The 16,896-nt window shown below is 37.5% G+C and overlaps 1 protein-coding gene and 1 long non-coding RNA gene across 2 annotated transcripts in view; one reads left to right on the top strand and one right to left on the bottom strand.

Moving 5' to 3' along the window:
* The window catches only part of LOC149702863 (uncharacterized), a 95,511-nt gene that overhangs the window by 9,978 nt on the left and 68,637 nt on the right, over positions 1 to 16,896 (top strand). The gene's annotated exons all lie outside the window — the stretch shown is intronic.
* On the bottom strand, positions 13,684 to 16,318 carry LOC149702866 (uncharacterized). The gene is made up of 3 exons (XM_089865802.1): positions 16,034 to 16,318; positions 14,939 to 15,913; positions 13,684 to 14,651 (listed from the first exon to the last, which is right to left on the bottom strand). Exons 1-3 carry the CDS (start codon positions 16,266 to 16,268, stop codon positions 14,014 to 14,016), a joined length of 1,848 nt encoding a protein of 615 aa, XP_089721928.1. The 5' UTR covers positions 16,269 to 16,318; the 3' UTR covers positions 13,684 to 14,013.

Raw genomic sequence — 16,896 nt, 5'->3', positions numbered from 1 at the left:
TCTGAGTTTGCACGATCTTTACAGTTTGTGCGTGGCTTACTCGAGTTCCCCCAAAGTTTGCCAACGTCTAATCATAGTCTAACGATTATGATACCCTCGTTTTGTGTTTATGTTTACTTGGTCCTGAGATAGGAGTGGGTAGCGGTTACTGTGGACATACGTAACCTAATAACAAAAAGTTGAACATTACTTAAAGTGTTAGTGACATAATTTTCGTCATCCACAAACTTAATATGCGAAAAAAATCCTTGAAAAATCTAGTTTATTATGATATGTTTACTTTTTTATTTGGTTTCGAAGCAATTTAGAAAATTGCAATCAAAGTATTGTGTTTGGAAAAGGCTTAGTTAAAATTTTGTTTCGTTTGATGACGTAGTAAGGAGAAATTTTCTCTCTAGATATCGCTCACGTGACGCCTGTTTTTGGGCGCGTTCAGTAACGCTCAACGGAGGCTCCGTTGAATGCGCATTCGCCACTGAACGATTTTCCGAACTTCCGGTTTGACGTCACGATTGTAAGCGAAGAGGCATCGAAGTCATCGGCTGTAAGAGCCGATTACTTCGTTGAGCAACGCATTTGTGACGTAGCAGCAATGGAGGAAACTTATCTCCCTGAATGATTTCGAGAAGTTAATTTGACGGATAATTTCGGAACTATTTATAAAATCGGTGTAGCAGCGACTGAATACGAATGAATAATGTCTGTTAATTATTTTATGAAAATTTTTTCGATTATATCTATGAAGCTTAAAAAGTTATTGGGTTTTAAAGCTTAAGCCTTGGCTAAGTTACTGGTCAGAGTTTTCTCTTATTTCGGCTAGCAGGCCCTCGCATATCCATTTCCATGAACAGTAAGCAGACGATACAACGTAAAGTTTGCAAAAAACCGTTCAGTAGCCTAATACGTCACATGACATCACGTTGATCAACGGAGCTCAACGCGTTTGGTCTCCGTTGAGCGTTACTGAACGCACCCAGTGTCTCCGCGCCTTGTTAAGCCTATTTTATTCAGATTCGCGCGGCATTAGTAGGCTCGGAAGTCTCGTGCGCTCGCGCTTGGCTTTCCCGCGAGATGCCGTGAGTGACGTATCAAGGAGAAAAACCCGCCAAAAATATTCTCCGCAAATTTCCTTTTGCCCCCCAAATTTCAAATGTTTGAAGTGTTTTTTCTGTGTTTTCCCTCATATTTAAATATTTATCAAGCATATTTTTGGAATCAGAAGAGTTTAAACTCTCAAAAAAGTAAGGTTTTCTTTAGATTTGAGATAATTTTTAAATCAAGTCGCTATTCCTTTAAGGAAGGGTTTGTTCTTATTTTATATCATAAGTTTATATGTTCCATAAGTGTCACACTACTTATATTTGGTTATGCTAGAGACTTACTGAGAGCTAGTTCGAGAACGACAAGCGAGAATTGAAGTCCTACACTCGGTTAATTTGGCAGTCCATCTTCCTATTTAGTCTGTACTAAGCCTTTGACAGCGCCTCACCAGGCGTCGCTTATCGAGAATCTATGAACTACTTAACTTCATGACAAGCTCTCAGTTACCAGTGACAAACTAATTTAACGTATCTCATGAACTTGTGATTATAGATCACTGGTCTCAAGGACTACATTTAAAAAATTATCTTACTGTCCAGAATGGGTAGAAGTCCAAGAGAGCCCTGACCAAGGAGCCTCTCTTGTTCAAACTTGAGAATAACGTAACTGCTGTCGTCTTTAACTAAGCTCCACCGAAATCTTACTCAGAGGTTAGACGTGGTATATTGTCGATGTATATTCGTTGTTGTACAAATTCACGGTTAACGTATCTCATCGAGTTTCATACTTATGACTGTTACGTTACTTAGGCTGTCTTTCTTAAAGAGTTTTAATATTTATAGATTTCCTATAATTTATGCAAAACATCTTTTTACTATCCTTCTCTAATTATTTATTGGCATTTTGATAACCCAATAATTAAAATAAATATTTTGTTTTTCTACCTGTCAAATAGATCATTGTCTATGGCTGCTTTTGAGAAGGCGTTACTAATTATAAATTTGTACCAGGTGTTTTGTGACTAATAATTATAATTGGATTTTTACATATAGGCCAAGGGTAAATATTCTGAAGACGATTCTCACCTGATATTTTGGAACGCCTTTTTTTTTTTTTCTTTTAGTTAAATATTTGCTTGAGTGATATTTAACCATTTTAATCAAAGACTTGGTAGATCATTAAGGGGGGCCGTGTAGGAATATAATTGTATGTGCCTTCCTATTTAGGGTAAATTTTATGCTTCAGTATAAGAACATTCCTGTATAAGACCAGGGATAGATGTAATTTTAGAAGCAGGAATGGAGAACTGAGTAATTTGGGCGCGCGTCAAAGTCCCGGACCCCCTTCCACGGGACGAGGGGGTATAGAGAAGAGGCGGGTCATAGCGACAGAGGTAAAAAGTCGGGATTAAAATAGTGTCTGGTATTTGACAACTTTGGTTTCTTAAGATTGGACGACAAAGACGTTAGATATGGGTTCAAACTATTAAGGGCTTTGGTGCAGGCCTGGAAACGTTGAAGCCCTATCTAACGTCTGTGGATCAGCATACGGTATGATCGGAGCTTCTTGGTGAGATTGAGGATAACCCAATGGCGGCCTCGCCCTTTTGTGTTGTTTTCTGTTTGTAATAAACGAATTGGTCTATTATAGAGATTGTATGTAATCTGTGCAAGCCCTTCTTTTCCGTTGACAATGCTAATATGAGACCAATTATTCCCTCGAAAGTTTCACCATTGAGCGTTTGGGTCAAGGAAGTTTGGCAGAGATATATTTTCCTTAATTCACTACCCTTTTTACTGGTCATGTCATACCAATAGTATATAAGATATGTTCCATAAGTTTGTCACGGGTTACAAACTGGAGTTTGTCATGAAGTGAGTGAGGTAGGTCATAGATTTGAGGAAAGCGATGCCTGCTGAGGCGCTGTCAAAGGCTTAGTACAGACTAAATAGGAAGATGAAATAGGTAGTGTCATACTTATGGAACATATCTTATAAACATATGGTCATACCTATAATCCGTCTTTGGGTTTGGGTTGATTTATTCGTCTATGCAAGAATATCTCCAGTAATAATTTTTATAAAATCTTCCATGAAGGGGCTACTGTTTCAACAACAAAATACGAAACACTATTTTCCGTTGTATACCTATACAGAATACAAAACTAAACTCTTCTTTCAAAACGTAGAGAAGTCTGATTGACGCAATTAAGTATAGTTGAATGAACCCGCGATATATATTACCTACAAAGAAAACAACGCAATCATCAAAAATGTACGATCAATTATTACCAATTTCTAAAATTACAACAGAAATCCGCTGAACTATACAAGTAAAAACCACGATAAAACGATTTCTAAATGATGATCGAAGTCATCTTAATTCTTATCAAAAAAAAGCATTTAGCCACCACCTCTTTAAGCGTGACAAATCATCTAGAATTTGATTTCCAAAGGGCAAATAGACCCTCTAACATAAATAAGTACGATCTCAAATTATCCAATAGATATTTCCATTCGTCTTGAATTAAAATCGAATCATTTTTGTCTTATAAAAACGATTTACGATGGTAGGGGAGAGAGAAGGGAGGTGGATGATAGCCCGGTGTTTAGAAGAAGGTTTTCCATCGAAAGTGTCGAAGTAGTTTGGCGGGTCGCGCGAGAAAAATCTCGGAGAAGTTTGGAGCGGGGTGTAAATCTGGCAGGATGAATCCTCTGGCCGGCTATTTAGAGGTTTCGGAGCTTGGGACCACCCGGATCGAACCTACGCGTCGTTTCTTTGAAGAAGCTAAGCTAATACCTTACAAAACACTCTGCCCTTGCACGCCAGACTCGCCTGATATCGTTAATGATAGAGATAGAGAGAGAGAGACGCGAAATCTAAGATTAAAAAAGAAAAATTTAGTGGGGATAATTGATACCGGTCGTGTTTTATAACTCCAACGAAGTCTTTCACCGAAATAGCCACAGGGCTATAATCTTTCTTCAATGGCCATTTTTTTCTCCATGCTTAAATCTAAAAGGGACAGTGAATCATTGGTTGTTTTTTTTTAATGTTGGGTTTTTGTTAACTCTGTCACACGAGCAATTTATCAGTGTACGCCCCAGAAAACATTCGTCAACACAGCCACTGCCACATAAATAGTTCTTCAGTGTATTCCCCTGTGAAACCTTCGTCAACATGCACCTTTAGAACAATTTTCCACACTGTTCCACTAAAGGATTCGTCAATACCGTGAGCACTTATGAGAAGGAGACTCGGAGAGGCCAAATTCTCCGTCATCCCCCTCTTTCAACTGTTGCTCGGTATCAGAGTGCCGCACATGTGCAATCGGCGCAACTGAGAGGGAGAAAAACCAGAGAAGTTTGTTTACGACCAGCAGTTACGGCCGAGGCTACAGTTAACCACGCTGATCTCTGGTATGAGCTTCTAGCCGTCTTTTCGTATTTACCCTCTGGAATTTCCTCCTTAATGGATCACGTGACGTCTGACTCCTCGGCTGTGCGCTGAGGCAGGTGCGCGTGAGAGAGATATCAGACTGTGCCGTTATAGTTACCTTCCTCCTTCCTTGTACGTGCTCACTAGTCAATACTCTCCGACTTCTTGAATTCTTATTGTCCACTTTCATTCTAACTACAATAATGAGCATTTTAACATAAAATTATTATGTCAAAAACAAACTCTTCTTATCCCTTTTACATAGTAGCTAGTTTCATTTCGATTTACGCATATTTTATCAAAACCAAGTACAGGATGAAGAATTAGAATTAGAAGAAACGTTCGTCTGGTGTTACCATCTCTTTAAATCTTCCTCCGAGAAAGTGGGATTCTCTTAATGACTGGGGACTGTACAGCGCGGCGAGCTTAGACGTTTATGACCACAGGCGACAAGAGGATAGAAATTTCTAATGTCACCTAGGCCTATATATAGTTTGTTCAGCCTTCTTTAATCCACGTGCATACACAACGCCCGATTGAATTCGTAGTTGTTCAAGAATTGTCTTGAGATTCTCTATCCGTCGTGATTAGGATTCTGCTGTGTTTTTTTTTCTTTTCTTGAGTAGCTACGTCGATGTTAATTTGATCTAATAATATACTGCGGCTTTAATTAGCGACTGACATCGAGGACAAGCGTGTGATCAACTATAATGCTATTCACCGTCAATTCGCTAATCGTGTGAAACTGCGAACTCTTCTCGACGGCTTTTTTCGTTATTTACATTTTTAGGCTATTTTCTGGGTGGAATACATTTTGCGTCTTAAGTTATTATTAAGTAAGAATTTAATGTTAGGTTTTGCACCTTGGCCGATTCGAAACGATATTGTTCTTAGATGTTGCTGGTGTTTTAGGTTTATTAGTGCTTTATCATCACGGACGGATTAATCTAGAATATGGGGTTACCTAAATGTCTGGGGCCATAGGCATCAGTCCCTTCAGGCTTAATCCAGGGCTGTTTTTAGAGGCCTGCAGCCTGGTTCATATTTATTTGAATTCTATTCACAGGGTTCGTACGAAACCTGGATAAGTCACGGATTTGGAAAATGAAGCGATATATCAGGGATTTAGTTTGGTATAATAAACCATGCTTCGAGCAATGTTAAATATATTATGACAGGTGTGATGTTGTGGGCTCCGGTAAACACCTTAAAATGGTCAAGGATATTGGCTAAATTTCGTCTGGGATAAGTTGAAAAAGTCAGGGATTGTCAATACAAAAATTTCGTCCGAACCATGGAGTATATGAACGTTGGAGCAATTTAAAATGTTAGGCCATTTTAATGTACGACGAATTTTTGGCATGTAAAAACGTATTCCTGTGACTATGATAATGTCATCTAAGTTGAACATATTGAAAGTTTTTGAAAAAAAGATTCCCAATACGTTTCTGTATTAAGAAGTTGCGCATCTACGTGGGTTGCAGTTAAAATTATCTTGGGTCAAACATAAAAACTGAGATATTCACTGGACACGTTGTCACGAGAAATTGCATAATGCGAAGAAATATGAACCATTTTGTTCTAATTGCCATTTTAAGGTGAAAAATTGCTCAAACCCCATTTTAAAACTGATAAACAATAAATTCAAGCAATTCCAACTTATGTATAGCCTAAATTGTGAGTTGCACTCAGTTTATTGTTGGATCTAAATCATTTTTTGAATGCTGGGTTATTTAATGAGCTAGTAATTCGATAAGTGTACATAAGCCAATGAAACGTGAGGTATAGCTTCGTGTTAATGGACCAATCATTGATGGTAGGCTCTTTACGTGAGTTTAATATTTGATATCCACATTATAGTTAATAATTTACATAAAACTTCGATCTGTTTATACCGTATGTCTGTAATTGCCAATGATGTTTTCGAAATGGGACCCCGAAGGCGTTGCGCCCCACCGTTTTGCCAACTGCTTATTAGGAAATGTATTTAAACCATCCAATTTTAGATGAAAATATTGGCCTAGCCATAGCGTATCCTACTTAACCCTTTTATGACTTGTTCGTGAAATAAATCATTTATTTTGTTTTAGCTAGTTAAATGGATACTGAAACGTACCTAGAACGTTATAACGTGCAAGTACCAAATCCCTAAAAATGCTTTTCAATTTCGTTTGTGAAATATCAAAACACTCAAACGAAACATCATAGTACATCATAAAGAAATGTAGTTTACATTTTTCAAGACGGCAGTGCATTCGTATAATATTTCATAAGTTCTTCACAAATTGCAGCTTGGTAATGGTAAAGCGGTTTAGTCTGGTCAGTTAAAAGGTTTTAGGTGTTACTAAAATGATTATACGTAGTGATGTGAAATTACCGTAATTTTTAAAAATGGTAATTAACTGGCTAAATCACCGATTCATGTTTTTGGACAAATAAAATTATAGTTTTATCAGTAATTTATTTTTTAACGTGTGAAACCACATTGAGTTGTGAGCACTTTATACCCAGTTTAGGTGCTTCAAACAGCGTGAACTAATTAGAAGTACTGGACATTCAGGAAATACCGCCGAATAATTTTTAAAAATCAAAATAGATTTAAATTATTAAATAAATTAAAAATTGCACCTCCGACCTATAGCGTTCCAACTTGCCTTGAAGCGTACAAAATATTCGTGTCACGCTCCATGTCTCGCGCCATGTTAATCTTATCTCAGGCTAAAATTGCACTCATCATAGCTCGTGCCCCAACATGGATATATATAAATACTACGTAGTATTTATACATATCCATGATGCCACAAAAAGGAGTTTTTCATTATTGCAACTTCAAATTCATCGATGAATTCCGAATCTAATTTTTAGCATCATTCAGAAGTAGTTCCTGAATGCAAAAAGGGTGTATATTTATTAGAATAATCGATTTAAATTTACTTAGTTTTAAGCTTTACGCTTCCTTTAAACGAAAGAGGATAAAGATTATTTTCTCAGGAGTATAACGTGAAACTATAAAACTATTTTGAAACGTTTTCGGTTCAAGGAAAAACAGGTGCGGGAATAGTGTCGCTGGATTAAATGATGGCCAGATTAAAATCGGGCGATAAATAATGCTCTTGATTAAAAAGTGTTCGGAGCTTGTTAGGTTTTTGATGAAAATTTTTTGGGAAAATGGGGCGTGTCCGACACGCTGTAATAAATATGCCAATAAATATGATAATTTTTATTAGCTATCTAGTCCCATTGGTAATTTTTAATTTCGGTCGATAGATTGGCTTAGCTAGGTGCTATAAATTAGATACATTTTATCGTCGGTAGGCGGAGTTGGAAATCGCCAGGAAACCCATCGCTTCGTTCAATTTTTCGGCACCGACTAAAATCAACTTTTCATACAAATTGCTTCATTATAGAACTAACTAATCCTCTAAAGGAGGTCTGATTTTTCAAAGGTGGGTTGAAATGCACTCATTTTATTAGTCTTGAGAATTGAAGCCTTTGGAAATAGTTATTTTTCACCATAATTTACTATAAAGTCGATCAAAATAACATACAATATCGGTAAAAATAACATTTTATCGATCAGAACAATATATAATATCGATTAAAATAACATTCTATCGATAAAAATATCATTTCATCGATAAAAACAACATACAATATCGGTAAAAATAACATTTTATCGATCAGAACAACATATAATATCGATTAAAATAACATTCTATCGATAAAAATAACATTTTATCGATAAAAACAACATCCAATATAGATAAAAATAACATTTTATCGATAAAAACAACATCCAATATCGATAAAAACAACATCCGATATAGATAAAAATAACATTTTATCGATAAAAACCACATCCAATATCGATAAAAACCACATCCAATATCGATAAAAACAACATCCAATATCGATAAAAACAACATCCAATATCGATAAAAACAACATCCAATATCGATAAAAACAACATTTTATCGATAAAAACAACATCCAATATCGATAAAAACAACATCCAATATCGATAAAAACAACATTTTATCGATAAAAACAACATCCAATATCGATAAAAACAACACTTTATCGATAAAAACAACGTTAAATTAAATTAATTTCGACGTTAGATCGATCAAAAAAAAATTATAATAACCGATCAAAATCTACACAGAATTCACCAAGGTTGAAAAACTGAATTGATTGAATTTGAAAGTATATAGTTTCACCGTCCCTACTATTTTTCTTTTTGAGTAAAGAAATCAATTTGGCTTTAGTCATTTAAATCGATTTAAAAGTTAAGGAATAATGTATCGCGTGTTGCTCGAGCTTGTCGGTCTACTTTATTACGAATAACCCAGGTGTAACGCTGTAAATCATATTGTATTTCGGCGTTGCAGACGTTTGCAAGGACAAGGTTTACATTTAGTCTCCGTGTAAAAGACGGACGCCTGAAAATAGGGGTTTAATGAGGCTAGACGCGTTAAAAATGTATAAATTACTTCAAGCAACAAAATATTCCGGCGGCTACGATTTCTCTATACCATTTCTTCGCGTCATTTTTCAAAAATTTTCATTCTTTACAACAAAAAAAGAAAAAGTTATGAAAATAAACATGGATGAATTGACCTGATGCAAATCCTTTAGCTCGATATGGAATATTGAGTACCGCCTTCGTATTTATTTATTGTATGTTATTTTTGATATCGACTTGCTATACTCCCTCTATTTAAAGTATACTTAAATGTGCCAATAATATTTTTTTCATAAAATTGCTGTTTCTATGTTAATTAGAATTTTGAATATTTCATCTTGGTGCAAAGGAATTATTATGGAGAATATTGTAGTTGAACCAAGTAGGCGAAGCCAAGTCCTAGCTGACTGACTGATGGTCAACGCCCAAACCGCTTTACCATGAGTACATAAGATATGTTCCATAAGTTTGTTAATGATTACTGAGAGCTAGTCATGAAGTGACGTAGGTCATTGATTCGAGGTAAAGCGACGCCTGGTGAGGCGCTGTCAAATGCTTAGTACAGACTATATAGGAAGATGGACTGCAAAACCGACTGTAGTCAATTCTGGCGTCGTTCTCGGACGTACAAGGTGGTTGATACAGTGCCGTCTCTGTGCGCTCTCATGATACAAAAAGACTACAGCGCAGGCGCCAGGAAAGCGATATTGAATGCAAAGTTTACCCCCCTGTCTTTCCCTTTTAGTTACATCGACATGGTCTGTTTGCAATGACGCTACTATGGAAGAAATGTTTAAGTATCCCTAGATTTGTACTTGTAGGATAGAGCGTGAAAAGAAGCCAATTATTTATCCGGTTTAATCAGTCAAGCGTGAGATATTGTACATTTTGAGGATTCGTGAATCGGGAATCCCGCTTCTCTTTCTGTAAAAATATCGATACGACCCTCAGAACGGGCACGAACGCCTTCTCAGGCTTCCGTCAATTTAGCTTAGTACTGGGGTCAAAGGTACACCGCTTCTGTTTAGAACCTTTTATGGCCTTCAAAGTTAACACGGTGCGAGAGCAGCGAGAATACGATCAGGGTGCGTGTGTGTGTAGGCAACTAGGCATACCTTCTTTTGGTATATTTGTCCAAGGAAATTTTTAATGCGGAAAACCCTGTCATGTTTAGATAAATAATATTTCCCAAAATAGATGTTTATGTATGCTTTGTCAAACCTGGGACCCTCCCTTGAGTATTCTGTAAGCGATTTTGACCGTAAAGTTTTCGTGAACCGTAAAGATTAAGGTCGGCTGAAACCGTTTTGTCAAAAAAAGTGAATTTTGTAACTTTTTTTCAACGAAAACTTAACGGTAACGCGAAGTACTGGGGACTATCCTCATTGGTTGAATCCGTCAGACGGTACTAGTCGTCCAATAGACCATTTCGATGTAACTAAGAGGACAAAAGCACAGGGGTAAAAACTTAGCCTTCCATCTCGCTTTTTGACGCCTGCTCTGTAGTCTTTTTGTATCATGAGAGTACAATGTATCAACCTTCTTGTGTGCACCGATACTGAGGGTTGCCTACCCCCTATTTATATTGAAATGGTCAATAGAGGTTGTCCCTAGTGCTTCGCAGGAAAGCCTAACGCGTAGTGTCCATTACGGAAACTTAATTGCTTGTATTTTCATTAATATTGTAGATAGAAAAGTGGCTACAATTGATATATTCATTAATTTATACGCTCTTTCAATTAAAAAAAGAAAAATTCTTTCCCGGAGTATCCCTTTGAATATGCTGATATCTTATTTAACAATGTAGATAGACACATTGTTCCTATTTGAAATATTAAAATGCCCATTTGAATAAAAATGACCCTTTCTTTTAAGAGCTACAATTTTTTTTCATATTATAGCTGCGAGATTAAGCGATTGATCACACTTTCAAATTTTATTTAATAGGGACATCCAAATCATTAAAATGAAGTAGAGACAAGTTCCCAGCTTTCAAAAATCGGTTCCCTTAACCTCTACTAGCGTAGCTCGTCTGTAAAGTTGCCTTCGGATACGAGTCTCGAGTCTTGTTAGCAATTCGCCGTGCGGATTATTTTGATTAGAGCGATAATAAATGACTCTTGGGGTATTGAAATAAGAAAAACACCCGACGCTTTTTTTCTCTCTTCAAAAAGGGGGTAAAAATTCGGCGTTTCGCCGGTTCGACACCCGAGGGCGCGAAGATCGGTCACGCGACCGTTTGGTTTCTATCTCTCTAGTCTTTAAAGGTCGTCTTGGGTGGTCTCTTCGGATTCCGAGCTGAAGACGACTAGTAAACTGTTAACCGGACGGCGAATTGCAATAGGAAGGGAGGGCCACGCTATTATATAATTAAGTTTATAATCTGACCGGTATTTAGTCTTTGATGAGTTACGCTTCTCTTCTTGTTGGTATCTAACGCCTAACTGAGAGCGAAAATGTTTTATGCGATGTGCAATGGCGTTTTTAAGACGATTTTAACACTTTATTAGATGCGTTACAGAAAGAGACCACTTGAGAAACGATTTTTCTTACCCCCTTCTGTAATGTGTAGATTGTGTGCAGACAAGTGTTGCCAGTCATTTGTGTGTGAAATTAAACCGCTATCTGGAACAGACTGAAAATTAACCTTGTATAGCTCTCTTCGATTCAGTGATCATTCAGTTCCAAACCTGAGATGATCTAACAACAAATTATTGGCAACCCTGAAGGACAGTTAAAGTTTAGAAACGTTGCAATTTTTCAGACCCTTTTAGTGCAAAATTTCTATACATTTTAATATGCCTCGATTTAGACGTGCAATCAAGAAGCAACGGTATGAGGCTAGTTTTGTTACGTTAGAATATTTCGGCCGATTTTTATACCTAGTTCGCAAAGGGTTGGTGATAGGCTATTTTATTTCTTGACTCTGTTGCTGAACTTCCACTCTCCTATCGCGCCTACTATCAAGATCATCTCCGAGTCCGACGCTTGCACAAAATTTGAAAACTACTTTCTGTTTGCAAATGAAGCACCCACTGGTGCCGCGGTTTTTTTATGTATTTAGTTCCAATTCAAACTTCTCTCACTCTTGTTATCAAAAAGTAAAATATTCATATTTTTTTTGGAGTTCATTTGTGGCTCTAAAATATATCGGAGGGGACCTTAAGCATTTCGGCAAGCTACAGCTCCGCATTGAGAGAAATGAGAACTATAGATGATAATACGAGAAGTATATAATACTTATCTTCGAGAGAGGTGTACGACGAAGCGAGGTTATTGAAACAAATTTTTTCAAACATGCAAACATTTGGAGCAAGGTTACTAAATCGAGCGACATACGCGATAAATAGTTCCCTCATCATTACTCTATTAGCGCTGCTTAACTATTTGCCAAGGCACATGCGCTTGAGGAATTTTGTCCCACGTCAAGACTAGGTTTGTGGGTTGATTGCTGAGGATTTATTACCAAACAGTTATAGAATTTACCCATCTGAAGTTTGATGAGCATGAGCAGGAGAGTAAACAAAAACGGGTGAGCCTGGGAAGAATCATGTTACATAAGTATTAAGAGGAGAATACAGAGTGTCATCCTTCTTCTGTTATCCCCTTCTGATAATATGCTTGGCAATAGAGTGGATCGATAATCCCTGTGCATTAATAGGAGACAAGAAATTCGTCCTTCGCGAGGTCAGTGCTATACAATGACGGTGGATAGTAGATAAAGTTGACTTACTACTATTTGGCTTTTAAAAATCGAGAAAGCTTTCATCTCTCTCTCATCCTAATAGTGAGAATAATTTAAAGGCCACCACCTTGAATTTTTAACCAGTGTCTGAATCGTGAGAATATGTTAAAGACGTTTTAGGGGGGCAAAGATTTAATTCGTTGGGTGTACACTTCGTGCTATTTATCACCGAGCTACCTACCTTATTTTTATTTAATTTTTATCGATGAGATCTTTGAACATTTTCCACCTTTCCACTTTAATAGTGTTTCTATACAAAACTCTAGGGCTACACGCACTACTACTTTACCTCCCGCCCCCCTTTTTTGGGTTTTAGCCGTTAATTACGGTAATTAATGGCGTCAGATACGCTTGTTATAGTTCGACATCACTGATGGCTTCTGCTCCGAAAGCGGTACGAGGGATTTGACAGAAAAATTATAAAGATTTTCTTCGAGATATTGGTTCGAAAAGGAGTTCTTAAGAATTGAATTCATTACACGCTATACCAAGAGACACCACTTTCTTTCTTATGTTATATATCTTTGTGTGTTCATACGCCTCAGATGCGCTTACATACAAGGTGTTTCTGATAAGTCTGGATTAAATTAAGGGGGATGTTCTTTGATTGATTTTGAGTCGTAAATGTTCCGTGAGATTTTGACGTCCGGGACGCTGTTTTAAAGTTATTATTGGTTAAATTATTGTATATTTAATCCCTTAAATTTAATTAAGAAATTGAAAGACTAAGATTGTTAATTTAATTAAAGGGTCATAAGTAAAACACTCTAAACTTAAACTTGTAAACGATGGCCCTCAGGGCAAAATGTCCTAGAACATTTTCGACTCGAAATCGCCCCAAAAACATCCCATTAAGTTCTGATAGACTATTCAGAAATACCCTGTAGAACTTAAGCCATAACCCTATAATGTAAAAGTATGGGTGTTTCATAGTAGTATTTTCATAAAAAAAACGTTTGCAACAGCTCACGAACTTTATTATTATTTATATACAGGTCGAACAATACATCCAAAAATACTTGTAGCTATTGAAAGTCGTAGCGATATACTTGCTTCTCTAAGTATTAAAATAGGCATCACTGTGTGGTATAGTTAAATGTTTTCGTGAAGTCACATCAAAACTTTACAATTTTGCGGTTGCTTCAACGCCATTGTTAAATGCATAGATGAGTGGGTGGTTCCAGATCAGAGATAGTGTTCAAAAATTGGAGCCAAGCTCGGTACATTCATCCTTTCTGAAATAAAACCAATCACCCGTTTCTGGCATGGAAGCCGGTCCCTACTCTTGTTTATAGTTAAGTATAAACGCAACCTCTTTGGTCGATTAAACATAATACACATCCTGACTATCCTCAGTACCATCGCACGTAATTTGTGGTATTTCAAACCTCGGGCTCTCTGAGCTTCCTTCGATTTTCGATTCTACTGATTCCCCTTCCCATTTAATCGGGAAAACTGTTGCAGTCGGCGCGATGATGGGCCAACTCATTGTACGAATGCTCCTGGCGTAAGGCGCGTTCAGACTATCCACTGACAACAAGCTTCCATCGAAAGGCATTCTTTCTTCAACTAAGCCGAACTCTTCTCTGGACACCATAGTGGTGATGATGTCTAACGACTTGCGTCTCTCCATCAATTGATTCTTATCTTCGACTGGTGCTACGATTTTGGGGAAGTTACTGTCCCGGCGAAGGAGGAGGGAATGGAGGCCCATCTTGCAGGAACGCGAACTGATTTTGGCTGGTTGAGTACGTTTTATTAAACGTTGTGGAATGGGACTGGGACTTGGCCTTGGACTTGTCGAAGATGATGGTAATTCTTTCATCGAACTGGCTGCGGATGGAACAATACCCGATGAGCTCGGTTCCGCTACGAAAAGAACCACTTCGTCGTCATCCAAGTCTTTAAAGTCGACGTAGGAACTTGCGTTCTTTGGGTTGGGCTCGGGAACAAGTCTTACTCCTGTTAATAAATAGACAATGTTTGTTTCTTTTTAAATCTGCGAAACTTATGAATTTTAACTTCTACGCTACATTTGAACTATAGATTTATCAATTTCGTAAAAAAATTCCTATAAGGCCAGTTTGATATAAATTTGCTTCAATCAAATTTGAAGTGTAGAACATCTAGGGTGCTATACGTTTTTTGGGCAATTTCTAAAACTCTATGTCATTGTCATCGAAATTAATTTCACGTTATTAATAGTGATCCAAATATGGCATGAGCAAACAAACCCGTTGAAACCCTACCATTTTCGGTGTAGTCCATGGCAGGATTAGAAATTCCCATCAACTCTGTTGGCCTGCCGTCGCAGTTGCAAGTTTCAATGCGCGGAATTACTCTCGTTTTCTCCCAGTGCAGGAGTAGCAATGTAACCAAAATTAAAATGGCCGACGCCAAATTACATCCAATTCCAATGGACGCGAAATGCGCCCCTTGAAACCATAGTTCTTCCTGAACATTACTGCACGAAGTTAGGGACCATAGAACGGTAACCACCACGGATTCAATGGCTGACCAGGCGTAATAAACCACGGCGTGTTTAGTTTTGGCATTGGGAATCAAACTAGTCCCGCGTTTGTTGTCCCTATTGACGTACCAGTCGAAGAGCGTCAAGTAGGACAAGTAAATTAAACGACCAATAGCCGTTCGGTGACGTCGTAAGTCCCAGGATGTTAAAGCGAGCTCGGCGTACATGTCTTTGGCTAAGTAATAGAATGCTAAACCTAATCTAATCAACAGAACCGGAAAGAACAGAGTTATTCCTAACAACATTGATAATGAAGTCGCTGTTACAAGGCGTCCAATTTGAAACGCGGTTGATTGGGTGATGGAAAGGGACCTGATTAGGGCTAACAACCTTGACGGTGACGCGGGGTCAAAGTTCGTCGCGGTGATGGATGGTTCTAATACGGATAAATAGTTAGGTTTGAAGTCGTCTACGCAATCACCTACGTAGATAACTATACAGAAGCACGTGGACGATACCACCACAACCACGGACAGTGAGATTAGCAACCCAATTGACAAGCTAAAGTAGGAACTGGTTGAGTAGCGCGTGCACATGAATAACACCGGATACGTTTGTAAGAACGAAAGACAGGTTTTCAGTGTGATAACTTCGAGTCGTAGGACAGAGTTTCGCTTGTGTGTTTCGTCGTCATCATCTTGGGTAACGTGAGGAACGATATCTTTGAGCAAGTACAATCGCCACAGTACTCCGCCTGTTTCAGGTTAAAATGAGAGTTTAGTTATTAGCAAAGGTATGAAAATTTTCTTCAAACGCATTTCTTTTGGAAAATATTTAAATTTAAATTCAAAGTTTCATATCGAAGTACACTTACCTAACATACAATGAGAAGCTGTTGTGAGTCGGTGGGTAATACCAGCCTTTCTGGCCGCGTACCAAAAAAAGCCATTAACTGTGAGACCCGAGAGTAACCACCAAGTAAGGCAAATGGACATCCATATCAGACCCTGATCCGCATTTAGACATGGTAAGACGCAAGTAACGGTTAAAGTCAGGACGCATTCAGAGACGTGAATTGTAGCCAGTATTATCAACCATTTGCGTCGCATATTTCATTCATTTCAGGCAAATCAACCTGTTTAAACGTCCAATCGCGAATTTAAACAACAACAGATTCATGGTCGAATGAAACACGGTTTTGATTTAATTACCTTTAATTTGAATTTGGTCTCAATTGCTTTAATATGAGACACGGAAATTATAACATAAACAAGAAAGTTACAAATTTTTTAGGATAAAAATTAATGACATTACCTCTAATCTCTTTTTTAATTCTAATTCCGCTTAAAACTGAAATAATAATTATTCACTTTTGAATTAAACCAAATTAAACCTCGCTCTGGTTTTGGTATTGTAAACAGTAGAAAGAATCATTTTGTTTTTGCTCCAATTCTGAAAACTATGTTATCATTTCCCAATTTTGTCGTAACTGCATGGTCACATTTTTATGATCTATTGATCTCCACCAAATTTAGTTTTTATGTAAAACGTAGATACACACTTGTCCCTTTAGGATCGAGAGCCACAACTTTGTAATTATCTAAGTAAATTATCTATAGAAATAACTAAACAACAGCGCTGTCTCTATTAATGAATCCTTGTTATTTTAAGCAAGCAAAAGATAATCCATTGGGAATTAACCTCGACGTATAAGATTTAATGGACTCCGAGATGGAC

Source organism: Phalangium opilio, unplaced genomic scaffold, assembly GCF_054372755.1.
Source record: "Phalangium opilio isolate 3A_F unplaced genomic scaffold, DU_Popi_V2 ptg000017l_1, whole genome shotgun sequence".
Classification (NCBI taxonomy): domain Eukaryota; kingdom Metazoa; phylum Arthropoda; class Arachnida; order Opiliones; family Phalangiidae; genus Phalangium; species Phalangium opilio.
The sequence above is the reverse complement of the archived record's forward strand: the minus strand, read 5'-3'. Positions and strand labels throughout refer to the sequence as shown.

Excerpts from the sequence above, each read along its gene's own strand:
- LOC149702866 (XM_089865802.1), bottom strand. The coding sequence starts at position 16,268 with ATGCGACGCAAATGGTTGATAATACTGGCTACAATTCACGTCTCTGAA. Across the intron at positions 15,914-16,033 it reads AGCTTCTCATTGTATGTTAG|GCGGAGTACTGTGGCGATTG; the intron begins GTAAGTGTACTT and ends AACCTGAAACAG. Across the intron at positions 14,652-14,938 it reads CATGGACTACACCGAAAATG|GAGTAAGACTTGTTCCCGAG; the intron begins GTAGGGTTTCAA and ends ATTTATTAACAG.